Below are 21,110 nucleotides of genomic sequence, written 5' to 3'. Positions count from 1 at the left end.
GCCCATTACAAAAATTGCCTGGCTGGAAGAATAGATGTGCCAAACTGCCCTTGCCAGCGAAGAGATAAATAGTTCAGTGGGTAAAATGCTCAGATATATTACCAAATTTTTTTCAAATATGCTTTTCTAAATTGTTTTAATATTATTGTGACTCATCTGACAAGTAAATTACAAGCATTGAAATCTCTAGAGATTACTGTATTAGAGTAGAAATTATTAGCAGTGAATTTTGAGGTTTGTTTCAATAATAAACAAAGATGTGACTACAAAAATGAAGAAAATGAGTTCTGAGCTATGTGCTTGTTCTTGCTTTATTGGAATTAGTAATATGAAGGGCTAGTTACAGTAATTTTGTTCATTTGTGGATTAGACAGTAAACCCCCAATTTATAAGTGTAAACATGGTTAGGAACCCTATTTTATTTTATTTATTTATTTTATTAGATTTTTATACCGCCCTTCTCCCGAAGGACTCAGGGCGGTGTACAGCCAAAATAAAAACAGTAACAAAATACAATTAAAATAAACAATTAAAAAACTTATTATAAAATTGGCCAAAATTTAAAACATATTAAAATTTAAAAGCCTTTAAAATACTAAAATCTAAATAACCCCAGTTAAAATTAATAAACTAAGCCAGTCCCGCTTGAATAAATAGATGCGTTTTCAGCTCACGGCGAAAAGTCCGAAGATCAGGCACTTGACGTAAGCCAGGGGGAAGTTCATTCCAAAGCATAGGAGCTCCAACAGAGAAGGCCCTACCCTTGGGGGCCGCCAGCCAACATTGTCTGGCGGACGGCACCCTGAGAAGGCCCTCTCTGTGTGAGCGTACGGGTCGGTGGGAGGCATAGGGTAACAGCAGGCGGTCCCGTAAGTACCCGGGCCCTAAGCCATGGAGCGCTTTAAAGATGGTAACCAGAATCTTAAAGCGTACCCGAAAGACCACAGGAAGCCAGTGCAAACTGCGCAGGATTGGTGTTACGTGGGAGCAACGAGTTGCTCCCACTATTACCCGCGCAGCTGCATTCTGGACTAGCTGCAGCCTCCGGGTGCACTTCAAGGGCAGCCCCATGTAGAGAGCATTGCAATAATCCAAACGGGAAGTGACCAAAGCATGAGTGACCGTGCATAAGGCATCCCGGTCAAGGAAGGGGCGCAACTGGCGAACCAAGTGGACTTGGTAAAAAGCCCTCTTGAAGACGGCCGCCAAATGATCGTCAAATGACAGCAGCACATCCAAGAGGACACCCAAGTTACGCACTCTTTCCATTGGGGCCAATAACTCGCCCGCCACAGTCAGCCGCGGCTGCAGCTGACTGTATCGAGGTGCCAGCATCCACAGCCACTCCGTCTTGGTCCAGACCCGTACAGCTTCCAGATACTGGGACAGCACTTCGACAGCTTCGTTGGGGTGGTCCGGGGTGGAGAAGTACAGCTGCGTGTCGTCAGCGTACAGATGGTAACTCACCCCGAAACCACTAATGACCTCACCCAGCGGCTTCATGTAGATGTTGAACAGGAGGGGTGAGAGAATCGACCCCTGAGGCACCCCACAAGTAAGGCGCCCCGCAGTCGACCTCTGCCCCCCTGTCAACACCGTCTGTGACCGGTCGGAGAGATAGGAGGAGAACCACCGATAAACGGTGCCTCCCACTCCCAAGCTCTCCAACCGGTGCAGCAAGATACCATGGTCGATGGTATCGAAAGCCGCTGAGAGATCTAATAGGACCAGGACAGAGGAACAACCCCTATCCCTGGCCCTCCAGAGATCATCTACCAACGCGACCAAAGCTGTCTCCGTACTATGTCCAGACCGGAAGCTGGACTGGAACGGGTCTAGATAGACAGCTTCATCCAGGTACTGGGGAAGCTGCCATGCAACCACACTCTCTACAACCTTCGCCACAAAGCGAAGGTTGGAGACTGGACGATAATTTCCCAAAATAACTGGGTCCAGGGAAGGCTTCTTGAGGAGGGGTCTCACCACCGCCTCTTTCAAGGCAGCGGGGAAAGCCCCTTCCAACAATGAAGCATTTATAATTCCCTGGAGTCAGCCTCGCGTCACTTCCTGAGTAGCCAGCACCAGCCAGGAAGGACACGGGTCCAGTAAACATGTGGTTGCATGTAACTTCCCCAGCAACCTGTCCACGTCCTCGAGAGCCACAGACTCAAACTCATCCCAAACAACCTCAACAAGACGTGCCTCCGTCATCCCACTTGGATTATCGCAATTTTGGTCTAAACTATCCCGAAGCTGAACGATTTTATCGTATAGATAACCGTTAAACTCCTCAGTACGTCCCTGTAAGGGGTCATCCCGCCCCTCCTTTGATTATGCTATTATATTTGAAGTCTGTTATAGTAAATTGTTCAGTCATGAGAATGAGGCTAAATTTGAGATTTCTTTTTCTTACATGCTGTAAGCATTTCAACTTTTCTTCTGATATCTTGAAACTAAAAAATGAACAGTAATGTAATAGATATCCCTACCAGTGGTTTCATTTCAACCACTTTGATTTACATATCTACTTAGTAATTATAGTATCTGTCTTAGAAGCTAAATGAAAATTCTGCAGGTGAAACAATTGAAAATCAATTGAACTTCATAATGCGTAATTTTAAGTGGACTGTGATCTGTGCTACTCTGTTGTAATTACTCTGGTCTGGATTCTAATGCATAACTTTTATACTGTATAATGATCTTCCCAACTTGTATGTGATGTTGTAAAATAGATAAAATATCTTCTCTCATCCCAAATTCTTCTCTAATCCATCAGTGAGATTTAAAATTTTAATTTAAAAAATCTTCTCCATTTGCTCAATGCAGATCTTCAGAATTGAAAAAATGGGTTTGATCATATTTAAAACTCTTTGCTATGGGAAAGACATCCAGCTATTTAACTTAAATTAAACAGACTAATTATAATGGGTGGGAGGGGAGGTGTTTTATTCTGAAAGTTAAGAAACTAGCATTTTATCTAAATAAGTAGTCCTTACTTTATCAACTGTGCATCAACTACTGCTTCCTTTGAAATGAGTCTTTCACCATTTCTTTTGTTGTCCTGATAAGTCTGTGGCACACCATATTAGCTATTCAAGCAATTCATTGTGAAGGCAGATTTCCCCATGTTACCCTGTTAATCAGTGGAAAGTGCTATTAACAATCAGGATTTCTGTACAGCTTTTCAGCCTGCTTCAGAGATTAGTGGCAGGCTTCTGTTTTATCCAGGGTCATGTGAGACTGTTTGCTCCTTACATTTATTTATAGAACCTCTAGTTCTCAAAGGTTGGCACTTCTATAGGAATGATGAAAATGTAGAATAATTCAACAAATTATTTCAATAATAATTCAATAATCTACGTCTGATTTTTTGCAACCCATTAAAGAACCATCATATTTATAAAATAATATCTTACGTGCAGGGCCTTATTATATACTCAGGTCAATTTTTAAAAATCTGAATAGTTTTCCTGAGATCTTAAATCCTGTCTGGAATGCAACAGGGAATTGGCCTCGTATTTGTGTGGTATTAAGAACCAAATCTCATTTAACAGAAGCTTCTTTTTATGCTAGCATAGTAAGCAATGCAGTATTTATCTTAATTAGGCTTAATCTAAGAAGCCAGGATTAGCTCTGCTTTTCTCTTTAAGAAGTGTGACTAGGCACTTTAATTATTGTCTGTACTTTTATGTTCAGTCTCCCAAAGACTTAGAATATCAGAGTTATGTGTACAATTATTACCTGTAAAAAGAACACAATTGATGGCACAGCTGACATGTAACAAGGACCGTTCCTACTGAACCTTGCTTTTTGAACTATATAAAGACCAATTAGTAGCCTGCTCATTGAGCGGATTATTTTTGCCTGCATTTTATCCATAGTAAAGTAACACGCTGCCTCTTCTTTCACAGACTAAAATCATGATCATCGTGAACCTTTTAAGAATGTTTTGATAATGCACTGAATGTTTTAAATATAGAAATATTACCAAAGACATTTATTTATTTATTTTTTGTTCATTCATTTATTCATTTCAATAGCTACCCATTTTAATCAGTGACTCTAGATGATTTATAATATAAAAACAATTACAACAATAAAAAATATTTAAAAGAATAAAACATCCAGCAGCTGAAATAGTTAATCAGCTAACAGTAGGGCCGCGGTGGGGCTCAGGCTGTAAGAAGCCTATTATTAAAACACAGCTGCCTGCAATTACTGCAGGTTCTAGTCCCACCAGGTCCAAGGTTGACTCAGCATTCCATCCTTTATAAGGTAGGTAAAATGAGGACCCAGATTGTTGGGGGGACAATAAGTTGACTTTGTAAAATATACAAATAGAATGAGACTATTGCCTTACACACTGTAAGCCCCCCTGAGTCTTCAGAGAAGGGCGGGATATAAATGTAAATAATAAAAAAAAGTAAACCCAATAAACAGGGGCCTTAACACATCAAGTGACCCAAATGCACTTTTTCAAGAGACAACTGGACTTTCTTGATTTTTTTTCCATGAAAACATTTCACTGCTCATTCAAGAAGTTTCTTCAATTCTGGCTGAATGGTGGCAAAAGGATTTCTATTCCTTGGCAATTATCTGGACATTAGCCCTCTGAAGGTCAGTTGTTAGATCTATGAGAGTCATTGAGGCTCAGGGAGCTAACAACTGACCTTCAGAGTGCTAACAGCCAGATAACTGTTACAGAATATAAATCCTTCCAGTCTCTACCATTCAGCCAGAATGGAAGAAGCTCCTTGGGTGAGAAGCAAAACATATTAAAGAAAAAAACCAAGAAAGTCCAATTGCCTTTTGAGAAAGGCAACTTTTCCACTTTTGGGAAACCATGACCTGGATGATTGAGAATCTTCATTAGATTTTCAGTGACCCAGGTTCAGAACAACCAACTTTTTAAAACCTTGCCAAAGGCCATCAGATTGGGGTTTGGGATCATAATCCTGCGAATTTGATTTATAAAATAAAATAAAATTCTTTTAGATGGAAAGTAAACTATAACATTTACCATGTTTGATGGATATGTAAGAAAGCCAAAAATGTTAGGAAAGTAGAAAAATTCAGTACTGCCACAATGGAAGAATGGCTGGTGAAGATAATGGAATTTACAGAGACAGCAAAATTAACTTCTTTGATTAGAAGAAAAAACAATATCTATTTTTATGGATGATTGGGAGCAGTCTTTTTCCATGAAACAGAAGTAAAGGCACTTACGATTTGTGGTTTTGATGATTAGAAAAAAGCAACCTTGCTAATTTTGTAAATGTACGTATACTCTCTACAAAAGGAATTTGAAACTTCTTTTTATTCTTTTTGTTCTTTTTCTGCACTTTTTCTTTATTTTTTCTTACTTGAATCCTTTTACCATTTTTAGTTTGTGCTAGTTTTTATACTTTTTGTAATTTTTTTAATAAAATGTATTAAAAACAATAAAGAGACTAAATGAAATGTTGCTACAGAAAGAAGCAACAGTGTAAAAAGAAATTAACATATTTTAAAGATCTATTTTAAAATAATTTAAGCAAAGGCACTGATTTAAAAATTATTTGGGATGAAAATAAGTTATATGTTATTTTATATGTTATTTTATACAATGAATTCAGTGAACTTCAGTGACGCCTTACACATGGTCACTCACGCCCTCGTCACTTCCCGCCTGGACTATTGCAATGCTCTCTACATGGGGCTCCCCTTGAAGAGCACCCGGAGGCTCCAGTTAGTCCAGAACGCGGCCGCGCGGGTGATAGAGGGAGCACCGCGTTGCTCCCATATAACACCTCTCCTGCGCGGCCTGCACTGGCTACCGGTAGTCTTCCGGGTGCAATTCAAGGTTTTGGTTACCATCTTTAAAGCGCTCCATGGCTTAGGACCGGGATACCTTCGAGACCGCCTTCTGCCACCGATTGTCTCCCAACGACCTGTGCGCTCCCACAGAGTGGCCCTCCTCAGGGTGCCGTCGACCAAACAATGCAGGTTGGTGACCCCCAGGGGGAGGGCCTTCTCTGTGGCGGCACCAGCCCTGTGGAATGAGCTTCCTCCTGGATTACGACAACTCCCTGACCTCCGGACCTTCAGACGTGAACTGAAGACTCTATTATTTCAGCGCGCGGGACTAGCCTAAGAACAAAAATGTTTTAAACAAATTTTAATGGGGGTTTTATTGGTTCTTATTGTTTTAGTGATCAGGCCTTGATAATATTTAGTTTTAATCTAGGTTTTAAAAGTCTATTTATTATATTGTTTTATATTGTTTTAATATGCCTGTGAACTGCCCTGAGTCCTATGGGAGATGGTGCGGTATATAAGTTTAATAAATAAATAAATAAATAAATAAACTTAAAAAAAAGTGTTAGGAGACAAGGCAAGTTATTTTACAAGAAATAAACAGAAAAGAATAAGAATTAAAGAATTTCCAGCGACATATTTATCAACAAATTGGGCTTTACGATGATAATTATTTGTGTTATAATAAGAGAAATTAAAATAAAAATCAATTATATAAAGCAAAAATAACCCGAGTTTGGAAATAAGCCAGGAAAGTGACTAGCATCTAAATTATGAAAAGAGAAAGAAAAGAAAACAAATTTGAAATTACAAGAGGGAAATATGTCTTAAAGAATAATACAGCTATACAAAAAGCATTCCATCAATATTATGCCAATTTGTATAAAGAAAATAATATCTCTCTAGAGAAAATAGTTGAATATCTAAAGAAACAAAATTTACTGCAAATTACAAATAGAACAGGGACAAATCATGAAAAAAAAACATATAACAATAAGGGAAGTTTCTGAAGCTATTCAAAAAAAAAAGGTTAAACTAGTGCCTGGATCAAATGGATTATCAGATTCTTGTTATAAATATTTTGAGGATGAACTTTTACAACCTTTACAAAATGCGATAAACTATCTTACATGGGAGAAAAATGCCAAAGAGTTAGAAAGAGATCAATATAGCAATAATACAAGAACAATATTTCATTTAATAAGAAAGTATAGGAAGAGATCAAAGAATAACAAAAATAGTTGTTACAAATAACAAATATTCTTGATGAGAAACTGCAAATAATTTTGCAAATAATTTTGTAACAATTTATTCATGAAGATCAGTATGTGTTTTTAGTAATGAGTTTGTCATTTTGGAATAATATGGAGCTGCATTTTTAGATGCAAAAAAGGAGTTTGACAATTTGAATGGGATTTCGTATTCAAGGGTTTGAGTAAAGACATGAATTGTGTAGAGAACTTTATAAAACAGTAATATTTTATATATACTTCACAGAAAGCACAAATTATAGATGAAATAAAACCACATGAGATACACAAAGAGATGTTCACTATCTCTTTTATTTTGGTTCTTGAAATATTGAATAGATATATAAGGCAAGGATTGTGAGAAACGGCCCATTTGCCAACTTCCAGTCCCACAGGTGGCACACGTAGCCATATTTGCCATCTTCTAGAAGGTCTGTTTTTTGCTGTCCCCAGCCTCCAGAGCCTTTCTAGGAACTTGGGGAGGACGAAAATGGCTTCCCCCACCCCCAAGAAGCCCTCCAGTTTGCTGACTTCCAGTCCCACAGGTGGCATGTTTAGCCATATTGGTGGGCAGGTGAGGTCAGCTCCGGCATGCATGCACACACTGGCCAACTGATTTTTGGGCCTCCTGGGCCCACTGGAAGTAGGGAAACAGGCTGTTTCCTGCCTCTGGAGGGCCTTGGGGGTGGTGGGGAAGACCCATTTTTCTTTCTCCCCAGGCTCCAGAGTCTTCCTAGGAGCTTGGGGAGGCAAAAATGTCCCCTGGAGGCCCTCCAGAGGCCAGAAACAGCCCATTTGCCAAGTTCTGGTGGGACCTGAAGGTCCATTTTTTGCTCTCCCCAGCCTCCAGAACCTTTCTAGGAACTTGGGGAGGGCAAAAATGGCCTCTCCCACCCCCAGGCCCTCTGGAGGCAGGAAACGCCCTGTTTGCTGACTTCCAGCCCCGCAGGTAGCACACATGGCCATATCAGTAGACATGTGAGTTCAGCTCCAGCTGAGTCACAGAGAAGAAGCTACGCAAGATTAGGTTAACAATTCTTAATGCCTTTTTGGCAATGGTGTTACAGTGGGCTCTGGCACTTAGATCTTTAGAAAAGAGCACTCCAAGGTCCTTGACAGAGTGAGGGTCATCTATAAGGTCATGTCCATCTAATTTGTATTTTTTGTTTTGAATTTTTTTGCCAATATGCAAGACAGAGCGTTTGTTGGTTGAGATTTGAAGTTGCCACTTGTTAGACCAATCTAACACATAGTCAAGGTCTTTTTGAAGGGCATTGTCAGTGGTGTTGAATAGTTTAATATCATCAGTGAAGACAACACAGTTGCTTTTAATATGATTGCAAAGGTAATTTATGTAAAGTATGAAAATTGTTGGACCTAAAACACTGCAGTAGGGAATATCACTATTAACAGGTACTTCCTATTTTGTCCACTTGTTGGCTGTTTGACAGGAAGGCAGCTATCCGTTTATGTAGGAGTCCAGAAATGTCATAGGATTTCAGTTTTAGAAGTAATTTGTCATGTACCACTGAATCAAAGGTTTAACAAAAGTCTATATAAATTGCATCTATTACTTTGCCCTGATCGAGATGTGTAGTCCATATATTTTTGCAATGTAGTAGTTGTAGATTATAGGATAATTTTTTTTCTGAAACCAAATTGTTTGTTGGAGAGTAGGTTGTTTGTCTCTAGGTGGAGGGTAATAGTTTGGTTAATGATTGATTCCATGACTTTGCAGGTGACGCAACATAAAGAGATTGGTCTGTAATTTTCAACTAGGCTAGGGTACCCCTTTTTGAAGATAATAATAATTCTCTCTCTCTCTCTCTCTCTGTGTGTGTATAAATAAATAGTGTGTACTGATACAACCAGGACCAAAAATAGCTATTTTATGGGCTATACATTGGATATAAAAAAAAACCTACATATCCTTGTTGCAATGCAAGTTTTCTGAGATGTACAAAAAATTAGGCCAAGGTAAATCACTATAAATCACTATATTATTTTAAAAGTTTAATATAATATATAAGCTGTACTAGTCAATTGAAAAACAAACTGAAATCTTTTAGGCAAAAAATAGCAATAAAAATGTACAATAACGTGGAAAAAATTCTGAAATGATTTATCCTGATCCTAAAATACTTAAATCGTATTTTAAACTTGTATATTGTATTGTCGGTTTTATTATGCCTGTACACCGCCCTGAGTCCTTCGGGAGAAGGGCGGTATAAAAATCAAATAAAATAAATAAATAAATAAATCTGATTTTTTTACACCTCAGAAACCTGGCATTTCAATACGAGTGTGTAGATATGTTATATCCAGTGTAATGACCATCTAGTGTAATGTGATGACCATCTAGTGTAATGACCATCTAGCAAATAAAGTTATATAAATAAATAAAGTTATATAAATGAAAGTTATTCTGGAGAGCCTATTGTGAGTGATAAGATACCTTGTTTAATTACAATTTGAATTTTCTGATTTTATAGAATTAGAATGTTATATATTTTATGTTGTGCCATAGATCTTTGATTTGAATACTTGTGTTATATTTAATTTGTGCATCAAAAAGTTTTTCATGATTGCGTGGGGGCAAGAGAAAGCGAGATCGAGAGAGAGAGATATGCTGTTTATAGGCATCAGATGCTTATGATTTTTTTCATAATTGTTTCATGCATATAAAATAAATTCAGCTGAGAAAGTCAATCTATAGCCAAATTAAAAATCTTTTGACACTGTAAGTCTATGAACCATATAAGGTATTTATGGAGCGTTTCCAGTCTGATTGCCAGTAAATATTATTTCCAGTTCTTTTGTTTCCCTAGCACCTATATGTTTTAGCAAAGTGTTATATTTTCCTAGGAAGGGGTTAAATAGTTTCACACTGTTATGCTTATTTTTCACTGTTACACTCTCTGGATAGAAATTTGTTTAAAACAGCAAGAGTAGCAAAACTCCAGTGCAGCAGCTGAATATATAGTTCAGCTCAAGAAATTGAATAGATATTAATAACTAAATGGTGAATGAGAATGTGCCCTAAGAAAGCACTGAAGTTCACCTCTTTCCTTTTGTTCCTTTTCCTATTTCAGATGTGGGAAATGTACATGATGGAAAATTTAACTAATGAGGAGATACATCTAATTTGCATATTGGAGCTCAGTATTGTAACTTTTTCCTAAACTGCTGATCTAATTCAGTAGAAAAGGGAATATTAATACCAGTTTCTGTATTTTTTCAAATGAAGTTTTAAAGAATTCATCTGCAGCTTGTACCTGTGGAGTATAGGCAGTAGTAAATATTTTCAGCAGAAAAAGTACTGCTTCCTACATGAACAAGATTTTTCTTATTAAGATTTCCAGGTTTTGTGGTTTTCTATTAGTAGAAGATTTCTGTGCAAAAAAAAAACAACCCTCCCAAGTCATGCAGATCTACAAGGTGATTTATGAATTGCCATTGAAAAGGAAATAAATCACCCAAAAGAGATTGTATATATGCAATTAGTGTCTTTGTGTTAATATCCATCTAAAAATAATTTTATATATCCTGCATATCTTGAGAAAATTGTCACTGGGTGATTTCTGTGCCTGTGCAGTCAGCTCCTAACCAAGCCCTAACCAAGTTTCCTTTCTCTTAAGAAATTATCTATCTTTAAAAGCAATACTTGGAACAATTATTTAACAGCACCTTCATCCCCTGAAAGATGTTGGATTGTCTTCTCAAAATGGTTCATTTCTAGGAATGCCATCCTCTTTTATTTATCTAGTTGCATGCATTGACACCTTCAAGAAGAATTTTCAGCTGCTGTTCCTACTTTCTAAGTGTCCTTCTTTTGCCAATAGATTTATTTTAGGTATTTATTTAAAAGGTATATAAAACTCTCCTTACCAATATTTGTGAATTTGGGTTGCATGTAAAACTAAATAAAATCAGAAAGGAATAAATACAATACAAAAAATCCCCAATAAACACAAAAATACGATAAACATATAATTTGAGACTGGAAATAAAAACATTTAAGTATATCATCCAATTTCAAGCTCTTGCTACCTTTTTTCCCGAAAAATAAGACCTAGACTGATTTTACATGTGTGCCCAATATAAGCCCGATCCCCAAAATAAGCCCTAGACAAGACCCCCACCTACTCTGTTGCACCTGGTTGCATGAGATGGGGCAAGGCACACGGGTAAAAATCAAGTTAGGGCAAGGATGTGGGGGTAGAATTGCCCCATGTGCCCTGCACCCACTTACCTTAGGAGAGTTGCAGCCAGGCCTCCTACACCCTGACACCTGCCTTGCCTTGCCAGCCCATTTCTTCTGTGGGCTTGTTGCCACTAGCGCAGGTTCCTCCCGGCCTCCATTTCGACAATCAGAGGCCTTCCTGGGTAGCCGAGAAAAGCATTCCGGATTGATGCATGCGGCACACACCTTGACCTCTGTTTTTCCCTCAGAAGCCTTCAGGAAAGGCCTGTGGAGCTGAGAAATAAACTCTGGACTAACAGCAAAAGGCTTCTGACTGAAATCAATCCAAAGCTTGTTTCTCGGCTGTACAGGCCTTTCCTGAAAGCCTCTGGCAGCGTAACAGTGGCCAGAGGTTGCCACACACAAGTGGCAACAAGTGGCTGCAGAAGTAAACCAGTAGCAGCCAAATGGCTCCTGCCGGGCAGGGCTTTTGGTTCTGCCACTGCAAGGTGAGACAGTGGAAAAGACATCCCCAAAAATAAGACCTAATGCCCCTTGGAGACAAAAAAATTAAGACTTGGTCTTATTTTCTGGGACACATGGTAATTAATCTACACGTTTGTTTGTGGAAATAAAATTGTGCCAAGATATAATCTTTGCCAAAATTCCTCATTACCTGATTCAATATTTTTTTTAAAAAAAGTCTTATTATTTATGACAATTTTTAGTGTACTATATGATCATGAAAGGATTGTAACATGAACTATGAATGTTGGGCATCCATCATGAAGGTGTTGGTTGGGATTTAATTACATGATACAAATTAAATCATTGTATTAGCTTCAATTTAATTATGCTTTGAGTCTCACTGATAATGAAAAAACGTATCATAACGTTTGAATGTTTTGCTAAAGGTTATATACATGAATGGATGAAATGGATATTTTCAACCTAATATTTTTCAGGCACATTTGAATTATAGCTCCATTTCATTCTTGGGGGATAGTAAGGTGACTCCTTTCACCATGGCTTGCCCAGTTTTCGTCTTCAGTGTACTGCGTGTTTTTGCTTAATAGCATCAGTTAAAAATATTGTATATTGTTCCCTTGTATGTAAAGTAAGAGCATTTAAGTAATGGAAAAATCTAGTCCATTGAATTGGCTATGATCACACAAAACATTACGGCATTGAATATAACCTAACGTAGGTTGAAACTAGCCAAAGCTAGATTTTGTGCAATTGGGGTTCTTGATTTGTAACTAATACAGTTGAGAACCCGTCTGGCCTAGTGGTTAAAGCATCTAGCAAGAAACCAGGAGATTGTGAGTTGAAGTAGCATTTTAGGAATAAAAGCCAGCTGGATAAGTTTGAGCCAGTAAATATTTCTTCAGCTCACTTCACCTCACAGGGGTGTTGTTATGGGAAAAATAGAAGAAAAGGGCTATTATATTTGCCTCATTAATTATTATTTATTAAAATAATAAAGACAGGATGTAAATATATAAATACATATGTTATATAAACACTGCGACTGGATCTGGTCTTCTGTTTTCTATAAAGTCTAATATTGATATGGAATAGATGGCAGTATGGACAGTGCTTATAGACCATAACTCAGCTGTGAATGCATGTAAATATTCAGAAATCTCCATGCTTCTGTTGTTTTGAGTTGGTTATTAGATTCAAAATAATAAGAAATTTAATCCAAGTGAAAAAAGTTAAGATTTTTTTAAAAAGAACTCTACATTTTCCAAGATTAAATTTTCATATTGTCTCTATGCATTAATCTGTGCTTGTCAGATAAGAAACTTTGGACATCGTAAGCTATCAGAGTTGCTTACAGGTTTTACTACAAGGTAAGAGCAGTTGCCAAATCTTCTGCCCCTGCCCTTTAGCTTTTGACTCTGTTGTGATTGTTAATAGTTTAGCTATCTTCAAAGAGGACACTTCCCGGGGTTCTAATTGGCTAACACCTTATACAGTGTCATTTTCCAACAGCATTGTATTGTTTTGAAAATCTTTAATGATGTACATAGCTGCTCTAGAAATACCACGTCAGAGAGATGATTTATAATAGAGTTTCACTTATAATAAATCTATCAGATCTATATTTCCCAAACTGATATGTAGTTTAGACCGCAATTACTCACTGTATTTTATATTTGCACTACAATTATCAGTGCTTGAATGTTGAACTACAGTTCAGATGTAAGCGGGTGGGGAGACCGAAAATCCTTTTGGAGAGGAAGGAATATTGCAAAGCATTCTGGACTGAAATGAATCAAAATAATAGTTGGTCAGTCTGAGTAGATTGGATTACACCAAGCAAAGTTTTCATTGAAGTGCTGTCACTGCAGTTTAATGCTTGATTGACCTCAAAGTCCCAAACAAGGTAGAAAGAAGAGGACAAAAACAATCCCTAGGCTTATTGCAAAAAAGATAATTTTATGAAGCCAAACAGAATTTGCACATTCTGAAAACAACAGACAGATTAAAATCAGAAGGTAACATAATACAAGTCACAATAAAAACTAAAATCAGGAGCATAGATAAAGTAGAACATTTGTTTTTTATTAATATTATGCATGAATAAAATATGATGACAAATCTTACTTAAAAGTTAAAAATCTAAACTGTTAGCCTCCTACTTGCACATAGCTTGAAATACACCAGTTCAACAATTTTGCAGATTATTCATAATTCCCTAGAAGTAAAAATTTCAGAGTGAAAAGAAGATCATTGTCCTCTAGCTTTAGACTTTTTGTACAGCTGTAAAAACAATGCTATTCCAACAGACATTTAGATAGTAGTGACTTTTTTGTTTTGGTTGGATTTTAACTTGGGTTATATTTTAAGCTATTTTTAATTGGAAATGTTTTAATTCTTAAGAATTTTTTAAGGTATTCTGTTGTTGTAAACCACCTGGGTAAGGAAGTTATTACTCTGCAGATGTCAAAATTCAATTCCTACCACCAACAAACATCAAGTACGTCTGTCTATGGTGGCCCACACATGGACAGATGTAAGTTCTCTGATCTTATTCTAAAACACCATTTGGCAATGAGGTAAAGTCTAAGGACAAGAAACATTTTACCCTTTTATTTCACATTATTATATATTTTACACAGCTATCATTTAGGTGGTAAATGGTGTAGTACAGATTATGTAAAGTGTCAAAACCAGGAATATTGCTGTTTAAGGGTATTGCTGAGCGATTTTAGCTTTAACTTTAACTTGAAGGAAGTTACATCAGCCTTTGATTTCTTCTTAACCATGTAGTGATTAATTTTTAGAATAATAGGGTTGGAAAAGACCTTGAAGGTCTTCTAGTCCCAATCCCTGCCTATAGAGAACCTATATCATTACAGACTTTTTTTTGGACTTAATTGGATGGATACACAGGATCATAGAAAGAATAAAACCGAATAGCAGAATAGAATAATAGAGCTGGAAGTGACCCTGAGGTCTTCTAGTCCAACTCTCCACCCAAGCAGAAAACTCTATACCAGTGATGGCTAACCATTTTTTCCTCGGGTGCCAAAAGCACACAGGTGTGCATGCCCAACCCATAATGCAATGCCATACCCTGGTCCCCTGCGCATGCACACACAATCCGCTGCACTGCACCGCCCCCTTGCGCAGGTGCATGCAACCCCCCACGCTCTCCCACGCCCCCATGCAGGCGTGCGCGACCACCCTGTGCCCCATTTTGGACCTAGCAGGCCTCCCTGAAGCCTCTGGAGGCCAGAAACACATTTTTCAGTATAAAGTACCATGTTTCTTTGAAAACACAACCCACCCCAATAATAAGCCCAACCCTAATTTTTGGAGGATGGGCCTAATATTATCCCTACCCTGAAAATAAGCTGGGGGGATGGGCGTGGCCAGCACGAGTGGTGGCACAAGCATGCAGGCACAACCCTTGGGGTATCACAAATACCGCTTTTGCCCTTCGCTTTCTGGGTGCAATGCTTCTGCTTTTTGGGCTGCTTCCTCAAAACTGGCAGGTTGGCAGCCAGATGCTTTGCTTTTTCCCTCTTTTTGGAGGCTCTTGGGAGCCTTTTTGGTGAACAGGAGGAAAATGGGGAGGGGAATTTTCCTTCCTGTCATCCATTACTCAAGCTCAGCACAGACTGAGGGAAGGATGGCAGGCAGGAAAAAAACTCCACATTTTCCTCCCATTCGCCAGAAAGCCTCCATTCTGAACGCTGAAGGTTCAGAATGGAAGCAATGGTGCATCACGGTGCGTCCAGCTCACCGAGTCTGGCCTGCTGCATCTCAAAAAAAGTAAGACAGCCTCAAAAATAAGCCCAAGTGCTTATTTTCAAGTCTAAAATAAGACTCGGTCTTATTTTCTGAGAAACACAGTAGTTACAGTTAGTTCAAACTTCTAAAGTATAAAAACTACATTTATAAAATCACGAGTAGGGTGTTTGCTATTCTTTTCTAGCATTCAGTTCTCTGCTTATTGTCTATGTGATGAAAGAAATAAAAGTTTTGCATCTGTTTCTTAATATTTCAAAAAGACTGAAAAATAAGATCAGATCTATGTTGGTCTTTTTCTCCCCCAGGAAGACATGGATCACAATTATTACACTTCAAGGATATATGGCCCATTTGATTCTTCCAGCCGAGATTTGTGGGTAAACATTGACAAAATGGAAAAAGATAAGGTGAAGATTCATGGAATACTCTCCAATACCCACCGACAAGCCGCAGTAAGACATTTGATATATATTCCAATTTAATTCTTTTCTCTTAATACTTGAATTACCTTTATGTTACATGTCATTCATGTCAGGTCGTAACATAGCATAGCATGTAATCAGAAATATTAATCTATAACTCAAATCTGGAAATCCTTTTCTAATTTTTGTGGTTTTTTTAAAGAAGAAATTATCTCATTTTATATATCTGTAGGAAAACATTTCATGAAGGTGGTTTTTTTTAATCAAATGAGCCTTTGAATTTCTTTTTAAAAAACTGCAGGAAAATTACAAAGTGTTTTAAAAGCAAGAAATAGTTTCAGTGACATTCAAGTCAGCAGTTGCTTTGCCTTGCATTTGTTTGACAGATGAATTATAGTCCAAATTGACTAGTTTAACTGCCATATTTAGATCTAGAAAGAAACAGCCCTGTGTTTATCCTTTACATTTATATGAGCTGAATTTCTGACTGATATTAAATCCTTGTCAAAATATTATTGTTTTGAGTTGTTGATACTTGTCAAATGAGAAAGAGGTGACAGATGTAATTTTATTTCCATATCAAAAATATGTCTTGGCTAATTCTGATCCCACACAAAATTCTTGTGTGAGGATATTAACTAAGCTTCTGATTTACATATATAATTCAGTGCCCCATTACTGCCAAATAGAATTCCTATCATTTTTCAACATACTGAAACCACCAGAAAAATGAAGATTAGTCCTAAAGGAATCTAAATTCAGTAGCAGAAATGACAATTCAGTTGATGTGACTGAATTGATTCAAGCTGAATTGATTCTCACTTGAGAAGCACTTGGATGTTTGTGAGAAGTGAGATCATTTGAAAGGATGCTTCACTAATAGTAAATATTCAGAAAATATAAGAAGCTGAAAGAAAGGAGGATGACTAAAGAGAAAGAAATAAGGCACCTAGATTTCTGTCCTTGGTGAGGTTCAAACATTTTCCAAGGTTGGTAAACTCAGCAACCACATGTCATGCTGACAGACGTAATAGAAAAGACTCTAGAATTTGGAAAGAGAGAGATAATTAATACATTCTCCAGATTTAGAAAATATAATTTATAAAAATTATTTTTGTCAGACAATGTGGAATCAGAGGTCCCAGTTAAAAGAATAAATCTGATACAAAATATTTTGTGAGATGTCTGGATGTGATGGATTATATGGTAAGAGAAAGTCAACGGTTTCACAGAAAGAATCTTACTGGCATGACTCTTTGGCTAAGATAGGCTTATTTAAACTCATTTGGAATGTCAATTGGAAGAGACAAATAAATTGTGTGTTTCTGTAGTTGCTATTTTCTTTGTTAAAAAAAATAAAAATAAAACTATCAAAATTCCTGATATTAAACTATTAAATTCAATTTAAATATGCCAAACAGAACAGATTAGTTGCAAGTTTTCAGTTACAAACCTTTCTGATAATGCTGATTAAGGAAGCTTAAAGAGATTTTTTAAAAAATAGATACATACATTGAAAGTGCATGGTGAAAGTGATCATATACCCTGTTTCCCCAAAATAAGACATCCCCTGATAATAAGCCCAATCAGACTTTTGAAAACATGGCAATAAGGCCAAGCGCTTATTTCAGGGTTCAAAAAAATATAAGACAGGGTCTTATATTCAGGGAAACATGGTAGCATCCAAAATCCCAGGCATTTTTGCCTACTGTAGTAATAAAGGCAGCAAACTAGAAACTGGGATACCATGAACTCAGTCCTGCATTGGGCACAAAGCCAACTAAATAGCAGTGGCGCTATTTAGCAGCTTCTGACAGGTTATGGAGAACCAGTAGCGGAAATTTTGAGTAGTTCAGAGAACCAGCAAATACCATCTTTGGTTGGCCGCAGAGTGGGGTGGGAATGAAGATTTTGCAATATCCTTCCCTCAGGAGTGGGGAGGGAATGGGGATTTTGCAGTATCCTTCCCCTGCCACACCCACCAAGCCACACCATGCCCACCAAGCCACGCTCACAGAACCGGCAGTAAAAAAATTTGAATTCCACCACTGCAGCTGGGTATTTATCAGCCACTCTCTTTTAACCCAACTTGCCATATTAGTTGTGGTGGGGGGAGGGGAAGATGAGTGTTAGGCATGTTCTTTGTCCTGAATTATTTATAAAAATAAATAAAATGATTATAAAAATAATAATGGCAGGATATAAATAAATAATCTGTTCCAACATGCAACTACTCATGCAGTTAAGCACACAAAATTCATTTAAGTGAAATCTGTGGTTGCATAATGCATATATTCTGATTTGATGATGAAATCAGAATCTTTATAAAGAAGAAGGTCCAGATTCCATTATCATGTAATATAAAGAAGAGGGCCGTGAAAATATTTGCAGATCCCTCGCATCCTGGACATAAACTGTTTCAACTCCTACCCTCAAAACGACGCTATAGAGCACTGCACACCAGAACAACTAGACACAAGAACAGTTTTTTCCCGAAGGCCATCACTCTGCTAAGCAAATAATTCCCTCAACACTGTCAGACTATTTACTGAATCTGCACTACTATTAATCGTTTCATAGTTCCCATCGCCAATCTCTTTCCACTTATGACTGTATGACTATAACTTGTTGCTGGCAATCCTTATGATTTATATTGATATATTGATCATCAATTGTGTTGTAAATGTTGTACCTTGATGAACGTATCTTTTCTTTTATGTACACTGAGAGCATATGCACCAAGACAAATTCCTTGTGTGTCCAATCACACTTGGCCAATAAAAAATTCTATTCTATTCTATTCTATTCTATTCTATTCTATTCTATTCTATTCTATTCTAAAGTAATTTAAAGATAACCTTTAAAATGTGAACCATTAAGGAAAAACTTTCAGAAAATAGTACAGGTAATCTTCCACTTACAAGCACAACTGAACCCAGTATTTGGTCATAAGTCAAGTTATTAAGCAAGTCCTCATGTGATCTGACTCAATTTTACTAATGTACTATTTTTTACTATTTTTGTGATGCTTATAAAGTAAGTCCCTGCAAGTGAGCCACATGGTCATTAAGTGAATCTAACATATCTCATAGGTGGGGAGGGTTACACTTTCTTGTTGTAAAACAACAAAAAATGTTACAAATTGTGGTCATATGAGCAACTCTCATAAATGTGAGCCAGTTGCCAAGCATCCAATATGCAATGACATAACATGCATGAGAGGGAGTGGCACTCGTAACTTTGAGGACAAGTAGTAGCTTTTTTTGTAGTCTGTCATAACTTTGAATGATTGTTAAGCAAAGCTATAGTATGTAGTACAGAGATAGAAACAAATAGCAATAGCAATCACACTTAGACTTATATACCACTTCACAGTGCTTTACAGTCCTCTCTAAGCAGTTTACAGATTCAGCATATTGCCCCCAATAATCTGGGTCCTCATTTTACTGACCTCAAGAAAATGGAATACTGAGTCAACCTTGAACTAGTGAGACTCGAACTGCTGGTAGCCAAAGTAGCCTGCGAGTATTGCATTCTTATAGCGGTGTTCCTCAAGGCAACGTTGTTGTGTCTGCGCCTCCCGAGCCGGGCCCCCTGCCAAAAAGTGATTCGGAAAGTGAGGGGGAAGGGCCATCAGGACTTACCTTGGGAGCACCGGCTTCCCTGGCTCAGCTGCAGGAGCCAGAGGCAGGCCAGGTGGAAGAGATAACGAGGCCTCCATCCCCTGACTCTTTCCCCCCCAGGTCACGCCTCCAGACCTGGCTGATGGCAATCAGGCCTCACTGGACCCTAGGTTTTGTAGGCAGGAGAGGCAGCAACAACAGAAGCAGGGGTGGGGCAGGCCTAGGAAGTGCTGAGTCATGGAGCCACAAGCCACAGGATATAAAAGCAGCAAGGGCTGCTATACCACTTCGTGGCAAGCAAATCAACTGCTTAGAGGGAGAATTAGAGCTGAAGTCCTGTTTGTTCCTGGTTTCCTGGCTGACTCATCGGCATCAAGAGAGATAACAGAGACACTTGGCATACGCTCGCTACTTTGCTGCCAGAGCTGATAGTTGCCAGCTAATTAAGTCATCGTCGTGTCTCCCGGACTGCGGAGGGGGACAGATCAAACATTCTAGGACCAACACTCTTCATATTATACATTAACGACCTCTGTGACCATATTATAAGTAATTGTGTTCTCTTCGCTGACAATGTTAAACTATTTAACACTACCAACAATATGGCCACTCTTCAAAAAGACCTTGACTTTGTATCGGAATGGTCAAAAATTTTGCACCTCCAAATCTCAACCAGCAAATGCTGTCTTATACATTGGTAAAAAGAATCAGAACACTAAATACAAACTCGATGGACATTACCTTGTAGATGACCCTCACCCCGTTAAAGACCTTGGAGTTTTCATATCAAACGATCTAAGTACTAAAGCCCACTGCAACTACATCGCCAAAAAGGCTTTAAGAGTTGTAAACTTAATCTTGCGTAGCTTCTTCTCCAGAAAGATTACAATACTAACCAAAGCATACAAAACATTTGCTAGACCAATTCTTGAATACAGCTCGCCTGTCTGGAACACACACCTTATTTTGGACATTAATACAATTGAGCGTGTCCAGAAATATTTTAAAGAAGAGTTCTCCACTCCAACAAAATACCTTATACCTTATGCCACCAGACTTGAAATCCTGGGTTTAGAAAATTTAGAACTCCGCCGCCTTCGGCATGACCCGAGTTTAACTCATAGAATCATCTGTTACAATGTCCTTCCTGTTGAAGACTACTTCAGCTTCAACCACAACAATTCATGAGCACACGATAGATTTAAACTTAAAGTAAACCGTTCCAATCTTGATTGCAGAAAATATGACTTCAGTAACAGAGTTGTTAATGCCTGGAATGCACTACCTGACTCTTCCCAAAATCCCCAAAGCTTTAACCAAAAACTATCTACTATTGACCTCACCCCATTCCTAGAGGTCTGTAAGGTCTGCATAAGAGCACCAGCATGCCTACCGTTCCTGTTCTAATGTTCCCTTTTTTTTAATTTGCATTTATATCACGCCCTTCTCCAAAGACTCAGGGCGGCTTACACTATGTCAAGCAATAGTCTTCATCCATTTGTATATTATATACAAAGTCAACTTATTGCCACCAACAATCTGGGTCCTCATTTTACCTACCTTATAAAGG

At 38.0% G+C, this 21,110-nt stretch overlaps 1 protein-coding gene across 9 annotated transcripts in view; it reads left to right on the top strand.

Annotated features, from left to right (window-relative positions):
- The window catches only part of PLXDC2 (plexin domain containing 2), a 468,973-nt gene that overhangs the window by 214,231 nt on the left and 233,632 nt on the right, over positions 1-21,110 (top strand). For 8 of the 9 annotated variants that reach the window (XM_058181933.1, XM_058181927.1, XM_058181926.1 and 5 more), the window contains one exon: positions 15,801-15,947. In XM_058181933.1, the coding sequence (XP_058037916.1) occupies positions 15,801-15,947 (147 nt within the window). Of the gene's footprint in view, positions 1-15,800; positions 15,948-21,110 lie in introns of those variants that run through there. The other variant, XM_058181930.1, reaches the window with a different exon arrangement.

Source organism: Ahaetulla prasina, chromosome 4, assembly GCF_028640845.1.
Source record: "Ahaetulla prasina isolate Xishuangbanna chromosome 4, ASM2864084v1, whole genome shotgun sequence".
Lineage (NCBI taxonomy): Eukaryota > Metazoa > Chordata > Lepidosauria > Squamata > Colubridae > Ahaetulla > Ahaetulla prasina.
Note: the sequence above shows the minus strand (reverse complement) of the source record. Positions and strands in the feature narration are given on the sequence as shown.